The 24,599-nt window shown below is 18.1% G+C and overlaps 8 protein-coding genes across 8 annotated transcripts; 3 read left to right on the forward strand and 5 right to left on the reverse strand.

The window, feature by feature from the left end:
* Positions 1-566: 566 nt before the first annotated feature.
* PGSY75_1348500 (putative TBC domain protein) lies at positions 567-1,760 on the forward strand (the record flags this gene model as incomplete). Its single annotated transcript, XM_018787519.1, has 2 exons — positions 567-678; positions 829-1,760. 2 exons carry the CDS (start codon positions 567-569, stop codon positions 1,758-1,760), a joined length of 1,044 nt encoding a protein of 347 aa, XP_018640261.1.
* Positions 1,761-3,230: 1,470 nt separating this feature from the next.
* Positions 3,231-4,688, forward strand: PGSY75_1348600 (hypothetical protein; the record flags this gene model as incomplete). The annotated part of the gene is made up of 3 exons (XM_018787520.1): positions 3,231-3,286; positions 3,534-3,588; positions 3,744-4,688. The coding sequence occupies 3 exons, from the start codon at positions 3,231-3,233 to the stop codon at positions 4,686-4,688; spliced, it is 1,056 nt and encodes a 351-aa protein (XP_018640262.1).
* Positions 4,689-5,065: 377 nt separating this feature from the next.
* PGSY75_1348700 (hypothetical protein) lies at positions 5,066-8,137 on the reverse strand (the record flags this gene model as incomplete). Its single annotated transcript, XM_018787521.1, has 8 exons — positions 5,066-5,112; positions 5,266-5,346; positions 5,450-5,509; positions 5,595-5,862; positions 6,016-6,791; positions 6,923-7,042; positions 7,196-7,345; positions 7,492-8,137. 8 exons carry the CDS (start codon positions 8,135-8,137, stop codon positions 5,066-5,068), a joined length of 2,148 nt encoding a protein of 715 aa, XP_018640263.1.
* Positions 8,138-9,306: 1,169 nt separating this feature from the next.
* On the forward strand, positions 9,307-15,265 carry PGSY75_1348800 (putative E1-E2 ATPase; the record flags this gene model as incomplete). Its single annotated transcript, XM_018787522.1, has 5 exons — positions 9,307-9,892; positions 10,077-12,537; positions 12,653-14,989; positions 15,098-15,163; positions 15,244-15,265. 5 exons carry the CDS (start codon positions 9,307-9,309, stop codon positions 15,263-15,265), a joined length of 5,472 nt encoding a protein of 1,823 aa, XP_018640264.1.
* A 308-nt stretch (positions 15,266-15,573) lies between these two features.
* Positions 15,574-15,933, reverse strand: PGSY75_1348900 (hypothetical protein; the record flags this gene model as incomplete). Its single annotated transcript, XM_018787523.1, has 1 exon — positions 15,574-15,933. One exon carries the CDS (start codon positions 15,931-15,933, stop codon positions 15,574-15,576), a length of 360 nt encoding a protein of 119 aa, XP_018640265.1.
* A 606-nt stretch (positions 15,934-16,539) lies between these two features.
* On the reverse strand, positions 16,540-19,110 carry PGSY75_1349000 (hypothetical protein; the record flags this gene model as incomplete). Its single annotated transcript, XM_018787524.1, has 11 exons — positions 16,540-16,738; positions 16,883-16,974; positions 17,069-17,215; positions 17,342-17,417; positions 17,507-17,559; positions 17,645-17,737; positions 17,882-18,013; positions 18,131-18,309; positions 18,453-18,590; positions 18,691-18,861; positions 18,963-19,110. The coding sequence occupies 11 exons, from the start codon at positions 19,108-19,110 to the stop codon at positions 16,540-16,542; spliced, it is 1,428 nt and encodes a 475-aa protein (XP_018640266.1).
* Positions 19,111-19,438: 328 nt separating this feature from the next.
* On the reverse strand, positions 19,439-20,356 carry PGSY75_1349100 (putative nucleoside diphosphate hydrolase; the record flags this gene model as incomplete). Its single annotated transcript, XM_018787525.1, has 3 exons — positions 19,439-19,518; positions 19,631-19,751; positions 19,967-20,356. 3 exons carry the CDS (start codon positions 20,354-20,356, stop codon positions 19,439-19,441), a joined length of 591 nt encoding a protein of 196 aa, XP_018640267.1.
* A 953-nt stretch (positions 20,357-21,309) lies between these two features.
* Positions 21,310-23,814, reverse strand: PGSY75_1349200 (putative glutamate--tRNA ligase; the record flags this gene model as incomplete). Its single annotated transcript, XM_018787526.1, has 1 exon — positions 21,310-23,814. One exon carries the CDS (start codon positions 23,812-23,814, stop codon positions 21,310-21,312), a length of 2,505 nt encoding a protein of 834 aa, XP_018640268.1.
* Between the last annotated feature and the right edge of the window lie 785 nt (positions 23,815-24,599).

Below are 24,599 nucleotides of genomic sequence, written 5' to 3' on the forward strand. Positions count from 1 at the left end.
ATATATATATATATATATATATATATTTATAATATATATACCTTTTTAATATTCTTACATAAATATGCAATTATATATATATTGTACCATATATTAAATAAATATATATATATGAAGCAGTTTTAAATTTTTTTATTATAAATTAATTAAAATTATTATAAATATTTTCTCTTTTCTTTATTTTTAATTTTATTATATTTTAAAAAATGAAAAATTTGAATTATTAATACAACCTTCTTAAGGTTTAAACCACTCACAAGTAATATCTCTTTTTTTTTTTTTTTTTTTTTTTAAAAATAGGTAAAATATGTATGATATATTTTTCTATGTTTAAGTGTAATAATAAGAATAATAATAATTATAAATATATATGTGTATATTATATGTACATATATTATTTTATTTAAAAAAAAAAAAATATATATATAATATATTTTTATGATGAATATTATAAATGGAATTTATTAACTTATTACAAAAGAAATATATTATTTACATGTTTTCATAATTTTATTAAAAAAAAAAAAAAAAAAAAAATAAAGAGAGAGAGAGGAAATAATTACAAAATGAAATTAGATGAAAATAATGACAAGAAAAATGAAGAAGTTGAACAAAAAAATATATCTCAAAGGATGAAAAAATTATGTTCTATATTGAATAGTCCCATTATAGATATAAGTATGAATAATAAGATATAAATATAAATATATGTGTAAATAAATAAATATATATATATATATATATATATATATTATGTTGGTATATTTTTTCATTGATTCATATATATTATTTTATTTTATTTTATTTTCTTCCTTGTTCACCTTTTAGATGAATTAAAAAACATTTTGTGGGGGGGTATATCAGACGAAGTACCTTTTATGGTTAGAGAACGATGTTGGAAGCTAGCGCTTGGATATTTACCTTTGAATACTGATGATACTCAAAAAGTATTAAAAAAGAAAAGAGATGAATATGAAAATTTAAAGAAGCAATATTATAATAAAATGAAATTATCAGAAGATGAATTAAAAATATTACGACAGATAAAAGTAGATATCCCAAGAACGAAATCATGTTATAATATATTTATTAATAAAAAAATACAACAATTGAGTGAACATGTTTTATTTATATATTCGGTTAGACATCCAGCATGTGGTTATGTTCAGGGTATTAATGATTTAATAACCCCATTTTTGGTTGTATTTATAAGACCAATAATATTAAAAAAAGAAATAAATTCTGATGATATAGATAATATGACAGATGAAGATTTAAAGAATGTTGAATCAGATTTATATTTCTGTCTATCTAAATTATTAGAACAAATACAAGATAATTATACATTTGGTCAACCAGGAATACAAAGAGCTATAATAAAAGTTAAAGAAATTGTTAAAAGGATTGATAATTCATTATTTAATCATATATATAATAATAATATTGATTTTATTCAATTTTCATTTAGATGGGTTAATTGTCTTCTATTAAGAGAATTTCCTATTAATATATCAGTTCGATTATTAGATACATATATAAGTGATATATCTGATATATTTACAGATTTTCATCCATACATATGTGCAGTTTTTTTAGTACACTGGTCAAAAAATCTACAAAAAATGGACTTTCAACAAATGCTATTATTTATGCAAAGATTTCCTACGCAAAATTGGAAAATACAAGATATAGAATCTATTTTGTCAGAAGCTTTTGTTTTAAAAAATGCCTTCCAGTCTTCACCCAAGCACTTCTCATAAGATAAATCAAGGCATAAAAATAAAAATAAAAATAAATATATATGTAAATATATATATATATATATATATATATTTGTTTATTTATTTATTTATTTTTTTTTTTTTTTAAATTAGAATATATAAAAAAGTATTAATATGATACCTTTTTTGTGATCTCTAAAACCATAATGAGAATTTTGTTTATATATTAAAATTTTATTAGTTTTATTTTAAAAATTTTTATATTATTATATATTTTATACATATTTTATGATATATATATATATATTTTTAATTTAATATTATTTTCATATGAATGATATTTTAGTATTATAGCTAGAGGGCGTTGGATGTGGGGAAAAAATAAAATAAAAAACATAAATATATAATATATATATAATATATTATATATATATATTATATATATATATTATATATTTATATATATAATATATTATATATATATATTATATATTTATATATATAATATATTTATATATATAATATATTTATATAAATATATGTTTAATTTTTATTTTTACAAAAAGTTTTACCCATTTTGCACGTATTATTTGATATTTATGCAAAAAAAAAAAAAATAAAAAAATATAAATATATATATATATATATATATAATATGTAATATATATTTTTATGTATACACTCTAAAAATATATATATATTTAATTACACATACATATTTATTTTATTTTATTTTATTTTTTTGTCTATATTTTACATTTTCTTTTAAGGTGTAGTAATTTTTAATTTGTTTTATTCTTTTTTTTTTTTTTTTTTTTTTTTTTTTTTTTTTTTTTTTTTTTTTTTTTTTTTTTTTTTTTTTTTGCAACGTTCTACATTTTTATATATTGCATCTTTTTTATATAAAATTATATTTAAAAAAAAAAGTGTATTAGAAGAGTACAACAATTTTCTTCTTTTTTTATATATGTTTACATTTTTGTTTTTTTTATTGATATTTTTTTAAAATTTTCTTCTTTATTGATTATTTTTTATTTTTATTTTTTTTTTTTTGTCATTCCTTTATTCGCATGTACAGTTATAACAATAATAATTTTTGAACACATTTTTTTTTATTTAAATTACAGAAAAAAGAAAATATATAAATTTAAATATATATTTATATATACATATTTTTATATGTATACATAAAAATAATGTTAACAAATAAATTGTATGTAATAATTTTTTAAAATATCATAAAAGAAGTGTCTAACAAGAATTCTTTATTTTATTATATACAAAATAATAAGTCTATACACAAATAAATATATATATATATATATATATATATATATATATAATATGATTTATTAAATATATTATAATATTTATATTATACTACCAATTTACTTTGTACAGTAAGGGGTATAACCTTTGTAATATATCTATATATCTATATATATATATATATATATATTTATTTATTTATTTATTTATATATAATTTATATGGTGATATATTTTCAAAATGAGTTTTAAAGAAAAATTAAATAAAAGAAAGAAAAGTAACGAAGTAATATTCGAGTAAGTAAAAAAATGAATATATGATATTAATATTTAAGAAATATATATTTTATCAAATTGTTTTACAACATAATATTCTTTTAAATATGGCTGAATGTTCTTGTCTTAAAATTATAAATCACCACCTTGCACGATATTATCCTTATGATTTGGACATATATATATATATATATATATATATATATTCATATTTTTTTTTATTATGTTCTAAATTTTGGCATATATTCTTTTTCTTTTTACCTATTTAAGAAAATTTATCCAAGAAACTTCCCTTCTTCTTGAATAAGAAAAAGAAAACAACGGTAAAAATAAATATATAAATATAAATATAAATATATATATATATTTATTTATTTATTTATCTCTATATTTGTGTGTTTTCCCTATAATTACACAAATAAATTTTTTTTCTTTTCTTTTCTTTTTTTTTTTTTTTTTTTTTTTTTTCCCTTTTTAGGATTATGATTTTATGGTAAACGTATCGGAGGAGGATAAAGATGTTAAGAACGTCTCTAGAACGATAAAACTTTATTTGAATATAAACAATGATATAAGACTAAGGTTATCATTATTATATATAAGTGAACAATATGAATTGTTCAGGAGTTATTTAATAGCTCTAAAGGATATGATGAAAAGTATTATAGTTATAAAAGTTACAAGAAAAGGAAATATAAAAAAAAAAAGATTATCTTTTAATTCATATAATATGAGTATTATAGGAAATTGGTCTAAAAAAATATTATTATATGATGAAATTACACAAATAAATATAGGTAGTTGTTGTACTCCTGAATTAAAAATATATGAAAATAAATTCCAAGATTATAATAATCGAGAGAATTATGTTGTCATAAGAACACTTTATAGAGATTATAGTTTCTTATTTCTAACAGATTATGATATATTTATGAAACTCAAAAATTCATCCGTCCTTGAAAAATTGAAATTTATATTAAACAATAAAAATAATCCATCCTTATTAAATGATAAGGATATGAATAATAATGCAGATAATCAAAGGAAAGATAAACTCAAAATACGTTCTAGAACAAACAATTTTATAGATTTCAAAAGAAGAACAGTATATGAACAATATCTAAATCATAAAGATGATAATAATACAAATGAAGATATTGATACATATGATACATCTCGTGGATTTAAAAGTTTCTTTTTTAAAGTATTAAGAAGTATAAAAACAATTACTATAGATATGGAAAGTGAATATGTAAAAGCAATAATGAAGCCAAATAATATTATTTATTTTAATAAATATAATACTCTCAATCATAAAATAAACTCATTCTTTCTTTATTGTCAAATACAGTTGGATATATGTGGACCCGAAATTTGGTTTACATCCAAATTTGATGATATACTCTTTACTCACAAGAGTTAAAATGTGTATATAAATTCCTATAATTTGTTTTGATGTTTTTATTATATTCATATGGATTATATATATATATATATATATATTTTATATTTTTTTTTTTTTTTTTCGTTTATTCTTTGCAGCAATAAAAAAATAAAAAAAAAAAAAAAAAAAATTGCATCAATCATATAAATGTACATTTAAAATGAGGTTTATTTTTATATCTCTATTATTTAGTTCTTAAATAATTAAAAAGGGGGAAAAATGTATGAGGGGGAGGGGCATTACTAAAGGAATATAATTGTAATATATACGTCTTTATAAACAAACAAATATATATATATATATATATGTGTGTGAATTATTATCATACTATATTTTGTTTATCCTTTCTTTTATCTTTATTCTTTTTCTTTTATTTCACGAGGAACCCTCCAATAAATTATACCTGCATATTTAAAATTAACGTGAAAATCAAATGTATTATTTATATAATGACACATAACAAATATAATTTTTTCATTCTCTTATCATATAAAATATAAATTTATAGAATCTATTATATATATATATATATATATATATTTTTATTTTTGAATACTTTCGTCTTTTGAAGCCGAAACGATATACATATTGTCAAATGTAAATAGACATTTGTGAATTACATTATTATGAGCAACGCCTAAAAAAAAAAAAAAAAAAAAAAAAAAAAAAAAAAAAAAAAATCATATATATATATATATATATATACATATATGTAATATTATTTTTCTTATTCTATTTACCTATATATAAACATGTGCAACTCTTGAATTCGTAGAGTCTTATTTTATAATCATCTGAACCTTCAAATGAGGAAAGAATAAATAACAAAAAGATATACTTATATATTATATACATAATTTTTTTATTTGATTTATTTATTTTTACCTGTTATGAAATAGTTCCCTTTTTTATCAATATCCAATGAAAGTACATTATGGAAAGGAGAATAATAAAAATTTTTACTTATGTCATATTTTATTAAATCATAGTACATAAATATATTATTATTTCCACAACATAAGAGAATATCATATTGATAGTTTAAAGATATTTGTTTATATCTTGTATTATTTATATCTATGATTTTTTTAAATAATGTGTTTTCTTGAATATTGTATATGGTTATTAGTCCATCCTCACTACAACTACATAACTGAAAAAATAAAATGAGACACACAATAAATATAATACAACACATATATATATATATATATATATATATATATATATATATATATGTTCACATTTTCATTATTTATTTATTTTTATTTATTTTTATTTATTTTATTTTTTTTTTTTTGTTTACATATTTATCCGCGTAAAGAATTATTTGATTAATTATAGAAGAATGATAATTTATAGTATTAACATTAAGATATTTACCTTTATCAAATTTCCAAAATTTTATATCTCCATTATTTCCAGCAGTAATCAAATCATACATATTATAAAATATTAACACATTACAAAAATCATAATGTGAATTTAAAATAACAGTAATAATTTTCATATATTTAGATGTTAACAAATAAATATTATTATGTATAGATAAAGCTATATAATTCCCATCCTTTGTAATTTTAATACTATGACATATTAAATTTTTATTAATTTTTTCATAATTTTGCAAATTATTTTTTTTTTTTTTTTCTTCTAATGAATTATTAATTTTTGATTCATGCATTAATTTTAATTTACATAATTTTTTTCGTTTCTCTGTAGGTATATTTAAAAATTTCTTATCATAATAAATAAATTTACCTTTGTCTATATTTTTCAAATATATAACCTTTCTATCATAAAATTGCCATGCCATAATACTATTATAACTACATGTATACATTATGTAATTATAATTAAAAGGGAAACATAGATCATTGATATAATTGTTATGAATTAATAATAATACATAATGGTTATTATTAATAAGATCCATGACATATATTATATTTTCGTAAATACTAATAAACAAGGTAGATTTATTTCTCATTTCTATAGAATTTATAGACCCATACAATTTAGTTTTTCTCAGGATCTTTTTTTCTTCAATATCGATAAGGCTTACATAACCATCACCACTACCTATATTATATATGTACATATATATATATATATATATATATATATATATATTTATAATTGTATTATTAAAGAAGCTTATATTATAACAGCAATATATATATGCCTATATAAATTTTTATTTTTTCTTTTACCTGTCATTATTGTGTTGTCATCCAATATTTTTATTACGTTTAATCCATTACCAAATAAATAATTTTCAGGTATAATTTTTTCCAATACTTTGGATTTTATATTTACAACCAAAACATCACCTATTTAATAAATTAGACAAATTAGTTGTTTTATTATTTTATTAAATAAATATTTTTGTTTATATGTTTTATTATTGCAATATAATATTCATTATATTATAATTTTTTTTTTTTTTTTTTTTTTTTTTTTTTTTTTTTTTTTTTTTTTTTTACCTGTGGTAGTGCCTAAATATGCATACTCGTCATTTTCTTTCAACTCTAAGCATACAAATTGTCTTTTATAAATGGATGTATTGACCTCTTCTTCACTTATCAATTTTTTAGAAAAGTCATAATAACATATTTTAATACTATTTAACTTGGCTTTATAAAAAATTAAATAAATAATTAATAAATAAATAATAAAAGTTATGAGGAATAAAAAATATGTAAATAATTATTTACCATATTGTATATAAAGAATATAAAACAATATCACGTAAATTTATATACATCCCATTTTTTATTACCTATTAAAAAATTATTTGTTTTGTGGAAAAAGGATATATTAGTGTAAGGATAATCAGAAAGACATTTATAAATAAATTTTTGATTTTCAATTTGTGTTAATATTAAATATTTATCATCATGTCCACCAGATGATAATAAATATTTCCCATCATTGCTTATTGAAATATCAACAGTTCTAAATTTATGTAAAGATAAAATTATAGGTTTCTTTTTATTCTCAAAATCGTAGATATAAATATTGGATATCAGTTTACTTTCCTTACAACAACATATATATTTTTTGTTTTTATCAACATATAATTTATTTATTTCGGATTCGTCACTTTTGAATATAACTCGATTATTATCTAAAATATTTTCTTTTATTATATTTGTACCAATTGCATAAATCATAAAAAAATTATATTTTAATTCTTCTTTTTTTAATTCATAATAATTATGATTTATATCAATATTCTTTAAATTATAAACACTTTTCAATTTTTTCTTTTTTTCATTCTCTAAACATTCTTCTTCTTCAATATATTTTAATTGTTCTTTATAAACGTTTTCATCTATTTCCTTTTCTTTTCGAATTAATATTAGATTATTTGATATGTTACCTTTAAATCCTATATAAGAATCTACATACAGTTCTTTTTCCATTACTAAGTAGGACTAGTTATATAAAAATATTTATTACACACATAAGTGGAAAAAAAAAAAATATATATATACAATATGATAAAAGATAATATGAATTATATAACCAGGATTGCAAAAAGGATATAAATAATTAAATATATATATATATATATATTATTATCCTTCTGTATTAATTTTATTTTATTAAGATATCAGATAAAGAAAAGAATAATATAATTTTTATATAAATATAAAATTATAAATTTTGTAACAAGTTTGAAATGTAAATTATATTGTCTTTTATATGATGTGAAAAATTAAAATAATGTGTAGTCTTTTGCTTCTTTCTTTTAAATAAATAAATATATATAAAATAATAATATTGTCTTATATTAATATATAAATTATGTTCATATATAATAAAAATATAAAAAGGATATTAATAATATATATATATATATAAATATATATTTTTTTTATAAAACAATATTTGACACTATATATATATATATTTTATCATATGCGAATTTATTTATGTATGAATAAAAAAAATGAAACTTTTTCTGTCTATTATAAATAATATTTTCATTCATTTTATATAATAATATTTAGAATCATAATTTCAATACATAGTAACACACTCGTATTAATAATTTAACATTCAATATCAATTCTATATTGCTTATTGATCCTATTGTGTAATGTTTTTATCTAATTCGAACCATATTTGATAATTTTCGTTTTTTTTTTTTTTTTTTTTTAATCCTTATTTCTATGTGTGTGCAATAAGCGCGTAAATGAATAATTTCGGAAAATGGCTAGATAAAGAGAAAACATAAAAAAAAAAAAAAAAAAAAAAAATATTATGACTAGTTCAGGTAAAAATAAAATATATCTATTATAAAATAAATAAGAAAAATGTAATAAATAATTCTATCTAATGATTCAACATATATATATTTATATGTAGGTGTATTTTTTTTTTTTTTTTACTCTTATGTGTAATAATTAGAAATATAACTTATTCTTATTACATAAGGGATAATATTATTATAATTTATAAAACCGTCTTATAGAAACATTAACGGGTATTTCTTTTTTTTAAAATTATATATGAATCATTAGAGGAGAAATAAATTAATATATATATATATAATTTCCATAATTAATAAATTAAGTATTAGTTTATTATGATAGACGAAATTACAAAAAGTTTATTTCCCTATGATGCGAAATTCTTTAAAGGTATTTTCGATAAATATATGAAAGAAGAAGATTATAGCAAAGATTTGAAATGCTTACAAAATACTCGAAAGTTAATAGAAGAAATAATTAGTAAAGAAAATGGATTAAATTTTTATATAGATGAAAATTATGATGAAAATTTTTTAAAGAAATGCAAGTTACCATATTTTAAAAAATTGTTAAAATATATGAAATATATAGAAGATCTTAAAGAAAATGAAGTTAAGAACAAAAATGTTGATAATGAAAATATGATAGATGATGATGATGATAAAGAAGCAGATATACAAAAGGAAAAGAAAACACCAAAAAAAAATATATGTGATTATTTTATATTTAATAAAAAAATCAATGTGATAAATAATTATAGGATACATTATTATTGTTCAAATATTATTCAATCGATACCTTCTCTTACATATTTATCTGTTATAAAAATATATTTACAAAATTATCCATTAAAAATATTCTTAACCTGTATATATTTTTACACGTTTGTGACATACGTATGTGATAGAGACAACGTTATAGGTAAAAAAAAGAATAATATATATTATTATATATTGGTAAATGTTGTGGTACTGATGCTGTTCTAAAATAAATAAATTATATATTTAAAAATATATATATATATATATATATATATATATGTATATATAGATATCCATAATGTATGTATTATTCATTTTATTTTATTTTATTTTTTTTTGCACAGATTTTTTGGAGGCCCTATTTTTTTCTTTAATGGTAACCATTGGATGCATATGCCTTACTATTGTGCATTATATAAAAGAAAACAGAATTAACTCTATAACATCCAAATTTAATCATATTAGAAAAAATTATATATGCCGTAATTTTATTAAACATAATGTAAAAAAGAAAAAAATGTTAATGGACAAATTTGAAAGCAAAAAAACTATGGAGATAAAAAAATATTCCAAATACTTTTTTTTGAAGAGCTTCCTAAATAGAGTTAATTCAGAACTATATGATTATGAACATTTCAAAGATACATCAGACATGGATTATATACCTTTTGAAGTAAATGAAAATAATTTTAATTTTGACTCTGATAATTTAAACAATGATGAATTAGAAAAAGAGAACAAATATAAAATAAATGACAATAATGATATGGAAGATAATGAAGATTTTGAAATAAAAAATATAAAAATGAAAGATAAAAATGATATATTTGAAGAATATAAAGGAAACAAGGTAAATGTAGAAAAAATATTTTTGGATAAGGAAAAGAATAATAATAAAATGAACGAAAATATAAATGATAAGGAAAATATTAACGATAAAGAAAATATTAACGATAAAGAAAATATTAATGATAAACAAAATATTAACGATAAAGAAAATATTAACGATAAAGAAAATACATATAAATCAAGAAATAGTATAAATAATAATAATGTAAATATTAATAATGTAAATATTAATAATGTAAATATTAATAATCGTATTAAAATGAATGATAGTGAAAATGTATTATCAAATAATGTAGATAAAGATACATTAAATAAAGAATCAAATATTATCATATTTATTGATGAAAAGAAAAAAAACGATTTATTAAATTATATATATTTTGAAAATAACATTTATTATATTAATGGAAAAAATCTTCTTGTTGGAGATATTGTATATTTATTTAAAGGTGACATAATACCAGCAGATGGTATATTATTAAAAGGTAATAATATGATAGTAGATGAATCTAATTTGACTAATAGTCTTGAGAAGAAGAAGAAAAAAAAAATAAGTTTAGATGAATATACATATGAGATGGAAAAAATGAAAAAGAAAAATATAAGTGTTGATGAATTAAAAAAAAAAACAAAAATGAATTATTTTGAAATGTTAAATTTAAAAGTAAAGATGAAAATAAAAAAGTTCAGTGAAGACATTAATATAAAAAAAAATTCTAATATAGGAAAGAATAATGATACATATATAATGAATGATATAGAAAATAATGAAAATGTGAAAAAATGTGATGATCTAATATTTGATTCAAAAAAGATATTTGATAAGACGACTCAAGATGAAAAAATAAATAACATAACAGTACATAATAATAGTAATAATAATAATAATAATAGTAATAAAAATAATTGTTGTGGGTATGATAATAATGAATTATATGAAAAATATGATGATGTGTGTCCACTTTTATTATCAGAATCTTCTATTATTGAAGGTAGTGGTATTATGATTACAACATGTGTTGGTAAATATAAACAAATGTTTTATTATAATTGTATAAAAAAAATAGAGAGTAGCACTAGAATAGAGAATTTAATAAATAGATACTCAAAAAATATGGTAATATTAATTATATTTTGTTGTTCTATATGTATCCTTTTTATCTTTATTCATTTTTTAATTAATTTAATTGAGAATGATATGCAGACATTTGCATATAATTTATTAATGTTTTTATTAAATACAATAATATTAGAAATCTTGAAATATTTGTTGTTATCAATTGATCAAATGCCTTTATTATTACAAAATTGTTTAGCTTTATATTCTAGTAAAATATTGAAAGAGAATTTTATAATAAATACAAAAAATACATTTGAAAATATTCTTTTTTCTAATACAATATTTATTGATATGAATAGATATATGAAATATAAATGTGTATATTTTTTTTTTAATACACAGTATACCTATTCATTTGTTAACAAACATTTTTTATATAACCCTTTGAGAAATCATACTCCTTCTTTCAAAATATTTAATAGAGATAATGATAAACAAATAATGAATACTTTATGTTTTCATTTATTAATTGAGTGTATACTTACAACTAGTAATATGTATCAATATAATGAATATTTTTTAGATATAGATATGTGTTTAATAAAATTTATGAAGAATTTTCAAATAAATGTCGAAAATTATTTTGTTAAGCGTCACAATATAATACACTTTAAGTGTGTTAAAGAGAAGGCTGTTTTTGCCTTTGTTCTTTTAAATGAAGAAAAGAAAAAAAATTTATATATAAAAAAAAATAAAGTAAAAGCTGAACAACAAAAAGGTAATGATATTGAAAGGAAAGAAAGTGAGGGTAAAATTATGCGAATATTTATCAAGGGTCCTGTTGATTATATTTTACCTAAATGTAAAGAATATTTAGATGGAGATACACAGATGGGGTAAAAATTAAAATATATGAATATATACAAATATAAATATAAATACAAATACATATATATATATATATATATATATATATATACACATTTGTATGTTAAATTTTTCTGTTTGTAGAGATATTGAAAAGTTAAAGGAAAAAGTTCAAAATATAAAAGATAGTGAATTACATATAATAATTTGTTTTGCTTACAAAGATGTGAGAATAAATGAAAATAATATAGAAGACAACTTATATATAAAGAAAAAAAATAATGAATATAAGATTGAGAATAAAGAAATAAATGATAATAATTATACTTGTATTAGCATATTAGTATTAGAGAAATATCTAAGTAAATATTTATATTTTGATTATTCAATATTAGAAGCTAATAATTTGAATGCTAAATTTTTTACAAAGAATAATTTGGAAAGTACAAATAAATTATTTCATAATTTTGGAAAACATATAGAAAGGATAAAAGCATATGATGCTAGAAAAATAAATGAAATGAATAAGTCTGATTTAAGTTTTGATGATAATGAGATGATAAATGATTTTAATAAGAAAGAAGGAAAAGAAAAGGATAATGATGTAAGGAAGAAAAAAAAAGAACAAAAAGAAGATAACCATTCTGATGATGATATTATATATTTAAAAAATGAATTGAATGAAACTAATTTAAAGGAATATAATAATATAGAAAGTTATGAATTAAAGAATGATAAAAATGAAATATCAAAAAAAAAAAATAAATTGAAAAGTGAAATATGGAATTTAAGAAAATATGATGAAAGTAGTACTACCAATTTGTATAATGATAGATATACACAAGAAAATGAATGTAATGAAATGAGAAGAAAGCAATATAATTTTTTATTAAGTCATAATATATTTTATAATTGTCATAAAAATGAATTAGAATGTTTATTAAGTACATGTAATATGTATGGTAAGAACACGGTCATAATAAATGATGACAAGTATATATCACCAGAAAATAACAACAAAAATAACAAATATAATAACAATAATAATAATAATAATAATAATAATAATAATAATAATAGTAGTTGTTGTAGTTGTAGTAATATATATAAATATTGTAATATATTAATATGTAATAATAAATGTAGAAATGATATTAAAGAAAAATGTGATATAATTATATTTAATAAAAGTTTATATGATTATATAAAATTAAAATATATATCCAATTGTATTTTGATGAATATAAAATTATATATTGAATATAATATAATATTTTATATATCACTTGTATTATTTTCAATAATATCTACTTTAGTAAATGGATTAGAATTTCTAAGCACAGTTCAAATATTATATATATATATAATAAAAAATATATTTTTTCATTATATTTCTTGTTATAGAAAATGTAATTATAGTGTAGGTGGTCATGATCCAAATAATAAATATTCTTATAATTTTTTTGAAGAAAAAGATATCAATAATATTATATCTTCTATATTATCTAAAATCATAATTTTATTAGTTGTATTTTTATTTGGTCATTTATTTATACCAGAAAATAAATGGATCTTTATAACTGATGAAATAAGAGAGACATTTGAATTTTCAGAATTTTCATTTTTTACAGATAGACAACAATCTAATTTTTTTCATACAATTAGATCTAGTTTAAGGTTTAAAAAAAATTTAGAAAATCTTAAAATTCAAAATAATATTGATATTAAAAATGACTATAGAACATTGAATGAATGGGAATTTCATATAAGTCCTAGTAGACATGGTACCATCATATTTAATGTCTTTTTTTTGTTATTTTTCTTTTCATATATTTATTTATATATAAAAACATTTTCTAAAGAGTTCCAAAATTATTCTGAACAATTTAAAGTTAAGAAGTATAATTATTTATATTTTATAAAAAAAAAAAATCATCAATCTTATGTAGCCAAAGAACTTTTGAAAAGACTCATCGATGATATAAACAAAAATATTGTAACTACAGATGATAAAATAAATATAAATAAAGAACATAATAAAATAAATAATAATAATAATAATAATAATAAGAATGATAATAATGATAACAACATATACAAAGAAACAAATTACAAAACTAAACAAGAATCTAAAATATTAAGAAAAATTTCTACTTCTTTATATAATATAAAAAATGAAATAAATAAAAAACGTGAAATCATAAATAATTCTATATTTATGGAAAGTATTTTAGAGAATTATAAAATATTTTTTCTATTTTTATTTATTATGATTATTCATATTTTTGCTATTCAATATGGATCCTTTTTTTTTCATTTTCATGTAAATGGATTGACTCTTATTCAATGGGTCTTTTCCATATTCTGTTGTCTTTTAGATTTCTTTATTTATACCCTTATATCTTACTTTGGCTTTTTTCAAGTATCCTCTGATTTTTTTAAGATGTTTCAATATTTATATGAACCTAGGGAAAAAAATATGTAAGTTGAAGTTCAAATTGTATGGTCAATGTATAAACGTGGAATATAAATACTTTTAAAGGGCATAAATACATATATGTATATTTTTTATTATTCTTCATATATCAGATTCGATTCCTTGAATGAATATAGAAAAAGTTCTACTTCACACAGATACAAATATGACCTCAAGGAGTAATAAAAGGAAAAAGAAAAAAAATAAAAATAAAAATAAAAAAAAAATATATATATATATATTTATATTATTTTTTTAGGACGAGAAAAAGCTGGGTATAATACTTGACCCTTTTTTGCCTTAAAAGCAAAATATTTTAAAATATGCATATATATGTATATCTTATATAACATATATATAGATCCAAATTTTAATTGAAGTTATTTTATTTTGGTGCGTATTCACATAATGTTTACAAAAAAAAAAAAAATTAATTTAATAAAATAATAATATATTCATATTATTACTATATATATATATATATATATATATATATATATATATATATATATATATATATTTATATTTATATGTATAAAATATGTAACAAAAAAAAGGACAGAGTACATAAAAAAAAGAAATAAAATTATCATTCCTTCAACGAACTTAGAGGTTTATTCCTTTTCACTGAATTTATAAATTTGATTATTTCTATATTATAAAGATTAACATGATTATTATAATTATTGTATGTTTTTCTTCCTAAACAATTTAAAGATACATGCTTTTTATTTTTTTGTGCTGTTTCTTTTTTCAAATAAGCTTTTGCTGCTTCTTCATATTCGTTTACAATCCACATATGATCATCATTAGAATATTTTATTTTCTTCTTTGCATTTTCATGATGATCTGTATTCTTTTTCATAAAACTTAGAGACGTTACAAATTTTGAGAACTTTACATTTTCCTTTTTTTTATTTGATGAATCTGAGTTATAATTATCTTCCATGTTATTCATAAATATTATAAATCTATTTTATATACATTTAATATTTTTTTTATATCAAAAAAAAAAAAAAATTAAGAATAATACCTATATTTTATTTTTCTTTTATAATTTATATTATCTAAAAAATATAGATAAATATAAATATATGCATATAAATATATTAATATATATATTATATATTTCGCATGATATAATCTCATTCATATATATTTAATATATAACGCGAATTATATATATATATATATAATATATGTATCATTTCTATATTGAGAAAAAAAAAAAAAATTTACATTAAAGTTTTTCACTTTTTAATTTGATTTTTATGTTTTAATATTTGCATAAAATATATATAATATATAAGGAGATAATTCGTGTATATTAAAAAATAAAAATATATTATTATATAATATATAATAATTATCTGAAGGTATTTATATATACATAATAATTATTTTTTATATCTTCACATATGAGGTAAATGTTTATTTTTGTTTTATAGGCTTTGTAAATTATTTCATTGTAACTCAGGAAGAAATTTTTTAATTAACATAAAATGTTCTCCTTGTGTTTCACTTTATTTTTTTTATTTATTATTTTTTTTTTATTTTATATTATATTCTTTTGAAATGCTTTATTCATATTGGTTAAAAGAAGAAATCGAGGGTCTGTAATTTCATTTTTTTTTTTTTTTTTTTTTAAATCCTGATTTTCTTTTACAAGCAAAATGTCTGTATCCTTATTTATATTATGTGAATCATTATCAGTAAGGCATGTATTATTTTTTATCTTTGTGAGTAATTTTTTACTAATATAGAAATAAACAATTATATATACCAAAATTGAAATAATTTAGTTTTTAAAAGAATAAAAGGAATAAATTTAAATATGTAAGAATATATTAAAATATTTAATTTTTTTCTTTTTTTTTTTTTTTTTTTGTCTTTCAAACCTTTTCTTTGTTCTATTTGTTTTTTGAAGGATATTTGATAAGGAACTTTTGGAAAACTTGAAAGAATATTCGAGTCTCTGATTACTGTAGTCCTAAAAAAAAAAAAAAAATAATTAAATAGTCATAAAAAAAAATATATATATATATATATATACGAATGATTATTATTTGGTGTATTATAATTACGAAAGGATTAAATTCTTCAATTAAAATTAAAAAATTAAAGATTTCATTTAATTTCTTATCAGTTATATAGTTCTTTTCATTATCTGTTCTTTGATTCGCATAGGATTCCTCAATACTGAGTGAATAATTTTCGAGTGTTGACAACCCCTTCATTCAATGTGTAAAAAATGATATTATATATATATATATATATATATATATATATATATATATATATATTTATATATATAAATTGAAAAAAAAAAAAAAAAATACATATATTTTTTTTTTTACGTGCAAACATAAAATAATGGATTGGTCTTCCTTAATCATAGGACTAGCTACCCACAAAAATCGGACATCCTTATCACTATTATAAAAATATATATATATATTACAAAAAATAGAAAAAATTACAAGCCCTACATATATATATATAACATTTCAATATTCTATTACTGCATATTTAAATCTGTTGGATTTATGTTTGATCTTAAAATTAGTACTTGTTTCTTAAAAAAAAAAAAATAATATATATATATATATATATTGTGCATATATTTTTTCTATATATTATTTTTCTTAATTTCTTTTTACATTTTCAAATAATTGACTGGATAAAGATTCCAGTGAAATTAAATTTGTCTCATAATGTATTGTAGTATATATAAATATAGGTATTCCATATATCTATGGTCAGACAAATATAAATTTATATTATATAAAAGTGTGTAATATATTAATAGCAATAAATATATGTTAAAATAAAAATAAATGAATAAATATATATATATGTATGTATATATATATATATATATATATATATTGTTTTACAAGATGTTGTGATATTCCTTCTTTCAGTGCCTTGGCTCTTATATCAAATTCAACGGGATAAGTATTTAATCCGACAAAAGCTGAATAACTTATTTCATTTATCAAAGGGCACCCTTCACACTTAAACAAGAGCTACAAAAAAAAAGAAATAAAATAAAATAAAACAACAATATGTATATTTACAATTAGTAATATATATATATATATATATATATATATATATATATATATTTGTATGCTTTTATGTACCTCATTTTTTAAATTTAATGTAAAGAAAACAGAAAAGTTGATAGATAAAATTTCCTTAGATATTTGTAAAATGTCAATTTTATTAAGTTCAATATTTTTAAAAAAAAAATTATGGTACTTTTTCAAGTTTGTTTGTATATGTTCCAATGAATTGGTAGTATCTATTGTTTTATTTTTTACTGTTAAGGAAGATATACATAATAATATAAATTTGTGATTAAAAAAAATTATAAGTGTTTCTTATATATATATATATATATATATATATATATATATATATATAATATATATAATATATATAATATATTTTTTCTTACTATACCATTGAAAAAATAAAATTTACACATGAAAGTATAAAATACATCTCCTATAATTTGTAACTCTGATATTTCATTTTCCCATAGATAAATATTACATGACAATATTATAATTTTATCGCATTCTTTTATTTTTGAGGTATCTATAAAATGAAAAAATGATGAATTATATAGATATAATATATGATCCATATGTATCTTTAAATATATATATTAACATACACATAAATATATATAAATTACTGTCTGCATTTTTTAAGAAAGCAAGAAGGGGATCGACATAAAATTTATTCTCCTTTATTAAATTCTCATTATCCATTTGAAAATAATCAGAAAATTTATCTATGGCATTTTTCACATTTACATAATTAAATAAATCGGAAAATGTAATAAGGTCTATATAGTCAATTAAATCTATGTGAATACAAAATGATAAAATAAAATATGCATAAATGAATAAATATATATATATATATATATATATCTATTATGGTTTTGCTCCTAATTTTTCGTACTTATGCAGACAAGCCAGAAATGGATGTCCCTCGCTTCAGTACCATTCAGAATATCTTGCAACGAATAAGACCAATATTTATATAAATATTTTTTCTCTTTCGTATTTAAAAGATGAAATCTGGTATCACATATATATAATATTTTCATTTTGAAAAATTTATATAAGTTTTTAAATTATAATATGAAAAAAAAAAATAAATAAATAAAATGATAAAATAAACTAAAAGGCACAAAAGGCACATATTGTTGTCTTCCAAATATTATACATACAAAGAAGAAATATAGAAAAAAAAAAAAAAAAAAAAAAATTTCCAATATTGTATATACGAAAGGGGGAAAAAAAAAAAAAATAAATCCTTTTAATTATATTAAAGAATAATAAATATTAAATTATACATATGAATAATAAGTCATATAACATTTTAATCATTAAAAATTATTGAATGAACAGATTAATATGTTTTTTTAATTTTTTTTATGAGGAAAGACTTTTATAAAATTCATCCAAGTTGGATTTATTAACTTTGTCTCTAAAATTGTTGTATACACTTTTGCCTACAAAAAAATGAAAATATTCAGTTAATATAATATAAATCTACATATATATAATATTATATATATATATATATATATATATATATATATATATATATATATTTTATATTACTTATTTCAGTAATTTTTTCCTCTTCTAAAAATTTGTCAAAATCATTTATCGAAACTCTTGTTATAAATTCCACTTCATTTAATTGAGGAACAGTCTGGAAATCAGGGGGAATGAAAGTTACCTGAACAAGCAAGGTAATAACAGGAAAAAAAAAAAAAAAAAAAATATATATATATATATATATATATATAAATAAATAAAATAATAAAGAAAAAAATGTAATATAAAAAGGGAATATAACTATATATTTTTTATATAATTATATTATCGTCTAAAAATATTAAAATACATTTATACTTTAATATATATCTTAATAATATTTATATATTATATTACATAACATTGGACAAAGGCCTTGGCATACCCTGTGTCACATTTTATTAAACCTAAATCAATTAACTGTTCAGGTTTTTTTAATATACCACTTTCTTCATGTAATTCTTTTACAGCGTTTTGTAAAAAATCTTCATTTGCTGAAAGTACCCCACCAAATCCAATTGAATAATATGATGGACAGTAATCTTTAATTTTTGACCTTTTATGTATATATATAAAATATTCTTGTCCTATTTTTGTAAATACCAATATGGATGTAGACCTATGCCATAAATTATCTTTTCTCATAATTTTTCTTGTTTTTAATTCTTGGAACTCATTTTTTTCATTTACTATAATTACTAACTCGTTCTTATTATCTTCAAAGTCGTAGTTGATACTGTCCTTCATATTTAAAAAGTGTAATTTATATATATATATATATATATATATATATATATATATATATATATATATATTTTTTTTTTTTTTTTTTTTTTTTTTTTTTTTTTTGATGCCATAAAGTGTTCAATAATTATTACACTATATATATATATATATATATATATATATACATATATTTTAGAAAAAAAATAAAAGGAAAATATGAAATAATAATAATTACAAAAAATATTTTTGTGTAAACACTATAACCTCTACTTACTACGGATTATAGTTAGAATTAAATATATATTATAACGTTTATATTTATAAACTTTTATTATATAGGGAATAATTTTTTAATTTAATTTTTACAAGTGAAATATTAATACTTTAAAAGTCAGAAAATATAAGGATAATGCATTTATAAAAAAAAAAAAAAAAAATAAATATAAACATATATAATATATATATTTATATATATGTATAATTTATTATAATATTATATTTTTATTTGAACACATATGATAAATAAATATATAAAAATAAATCACTTTGAATATAAATAAATAAAAATGTATGTATAATATATAATTGTTAATATTATGTATAATTGGTCAAATATGGGTATAGAAGGAAAAGAAAAAAAAAAAAAAAAAAAAATACACATTATATATATATATATATATATATATATAACACAAAATTATGAACATATAAATGTTTATATAAACATGCAAGGAGAGAATTATACATATGTGTGGTCTTTATAGAAGAAAACCACAAAAAAAAAAAAAAAAAAATATACATATATATATATATATATATATATATTTCCATGTGGAATTATCGAAACGATTGGTACATTATAATGATATAATATATGTTAAGATAAATATTTAAGGTGATAAAAAATAAATTATATGTTAGTCCATTTTGATTATATATGTTTATAAAAAAATAATATATTTTTCTTTTAATTCTTAATTATTCTTTGTATGTTTTGTTCCTGCTAATTGTTTTGGATCGACTTTAGTTGTTATTATGGACATATTTTTCGATTTACCATCTGGTATTTTAATTAAATGTAAATGTTGATTTGAGTCAATTTTGTCAACAATAAAATATCCTCTTCTTTCAAATTGAAATTTATCTGAAACTTTTAAAGTTGAAATGGATGGTTCTGCATATGCTAATGTTTCATACTTACTATTAAAATTAATAAAATTCGTCCAATCTTCTTTATTATCATTTTCAAATTTATCAACAGTTATTAAATGATCATATTCATATAATGTACATGTAATTAATTGTTGAGGTAGATAAGGTAACCAATGTATTTTTTTTTTGGTTGTTTTAAAATCACCATCAAAATTTGATAGTGCATTTATTTGTTTAATTTTACCATCATGTTTTTCAATATTTTTAATAATAATATTTCCTAATTTGATTAATGTAATTTCTTCATTTTCAACTAAGGATTGTGCATCTTCAAATTCTATTAAATATTTATTGTTATAATACATAGTACATGTACCTAATGATTTATTTTTCATATGTAAATCTCTTTGTTTTTCAATAATAGTATCATTTAAATCTGTTAATATTAAAAGGATACTAGTATTTTTATTAACAGCTGCATATCTAGGTATTATTGGATCAATTATTTGTTTATTAATAGACCATAATTTATCCCACTGCATTAAATTACCAGCTTTAGATGGACCTTGTTCTAAAATAAATTGAAACAATGCTTCTTTTGTTAGTCCTCTTCTTAATATACCTTTAATTGTTGGAAATCGTGGATCTAGCCAACTATCAACAACATTATTTTCAACAAACCATTTTAATTTTCTTTTTGACATAACAGTTTTTACAAATGCTAATCTACTAAATTCATATATATATACTTTTCTTAAACTTAAAGTAGATATAAACCAATTATATTGTTCAATTCTATCACTATATTCATTTGTTCGTAAGGCATGTGTTACACCTTCAAATGAATCTATTATTGGGCATGCAAAATCATATGTTGGATAGCATTTATATTTAAATTGATGTTTATGATGTGGCACGTCTACAATACATCGATACATTACAGGGTCTCTCATACATTTATTTTTACTCTGCATATTTATCTTAGCTCTTATACAATTTTTCTGACCTATTTCTGTACCTTTTCTCATTTCATTAAATAATTCTAAATTCTTTTCTATTGAATTATTTCGGTTAACAGATTCAATACCTTCACCTCTTTGATTTCGCATTTCTTCTACACTAGTATCATCAGCATATGCTTTATTCATTTTTATCATTTCAATACAATAATTTTCTAATAAGTCAAAATGATCAGAAGAGTAACTAATTTTCTCATATTTCAATCCTAACATTTCTAGATCTTCTATTATCGACTTTTCATATTTTATATCTTCTAAAACAGGATTTGTATCATCAAAACGTAATAACATCTTTCCTTCATACATTTGTGCATAATAATTATTTAAAAAAGCAGCTTTCGCATGACCTATATGTAAATAACCTGATGGTTCAGGTGGAAATCTTGTAACAACATTTCCAACCACTGCATTTTCTAATTTGCCTGAATAGGACGTAGCAACATTCTTTTTTTTAGATTTTCCATCATCAACAATATTGGTAGATTTATTATTATTATTGTTGTTGTTTTTGTTGTTTTTGTTGTTGTTGTTGTTGTGGTTGTTATTTTTTACACTATCCTTTCTAACATCTAAATTGGTTTTATTATCACAAACCAAAACTTTTAAGTTTTTTTTCCATTCAGCGTCTTCAACATATATTAAAGAATCAATTAATTTATGCCATCTATTAATATTCTTATAAATTTTTGAATATTTGGCATAATAACTACTAGTGACATGAAAATATTTATACATTTCAAAATATATAAAAATATCAGACAATGTTAAAAATTCTGACACAACAAAAGTATTTAAATGTAAATGTTTATTAAGATGTTCACAAATAAATTCAATATCTTTATTCATATTTTTACATCTAAAAAAATCAATCCATTCATCATACTGGGTTTGTATATAAATATTAAAAACTTTATTGTTCTTATTATCAACCTTTTCAGATATATTATGTAAATTTGTTTGTAAGATATGATCTAATATTTTAGCAAATATTTTATCACTACTACAAATATATGGTAGCTTCTCAATATTATTACTTTTGTTTAAGTTTATTCCTTCTTCTTTCTTGTTATCACAATGATTAATATTGTTATTACTATTATTATTTGGATCTTTTGTTATGAATTCTATTTTCAATTCTTCAACCTTTGCATCCTTTATGAACTTTATGTTCTCATCAACATTTACAGTTGAACCACTTTTTAAAAAACTCTTCTTGTTCTTATTTTTATATACATTCAAAATGCTCTTACAAATAAATGGATACTTATTATTTCCATAAAAAATATTCACCTTTGTATTCTCTAACATCTTATATAATATTTAAAAGAAAAGTTGTAATGGATATATATATATATATATATATATATATATATATATATACAAAATTTATAATTTTTTATGTATATAATTTTAATTTTATTTTTTCTCTTTTAACTATTCTACATATATTTTTATTATCACCAATGAGAAAAAAATGAAAAAGTAGGTCAACCAAATTTTTTTTTTTTTTTTTAAAAATGTATGAATAATATATAAGAAAACATAAATTAAAAAAAAAATATATTAAAATATTTTTATCCAAAAATTAAATATATTTTTTTAATTTATATAAATATATTTTATTTATTATATAAAAAAAATAAATATATATATCATATATATATGTAATATAAATATATTTATATGAATATTTATTTTTTGTTTTTATTTCTTATATCTTTTTTATTATATCTTTTTTATAATAGTTTTTAAAGTATAATTTTAAAATTTTTTTTAATGACTTCAAAAAATATTAAAATTAATATATAATATATATATATATATATATATATATATATATATATATATTAAGATTATAAAAATGGTTATTTTTTTTATAATACGTATTATTTTTTATATTATGTATACAAATGCGTGTATTCAACATAAATTTTGTTCAATCATAAATATAATATGAGAATGCAAAATAATATATACATAATATAATATATATATTTATATATTTTATTTTTTTTTAATATTCATATATAACTTTAGGGTTTATTTATTTATTATTTATTTTTTTTAAATATCTCATAGAAAAGGAACAAGCA

This window comes from Plasmodium gaboni, chromosome 13 (genome assembly GCF_001602025.1).
Source record: "Plasmodium gaboni strain SY75 chromosome 13, whole genome shotgun sequence".
NCBI classification, from domain to species: domain Eukaryota; phylum Apicomplexa; class Aconoidasida; order Haemosporida; family Plasmodiidae; genus Plasmodium; species Plasmodium gaboni.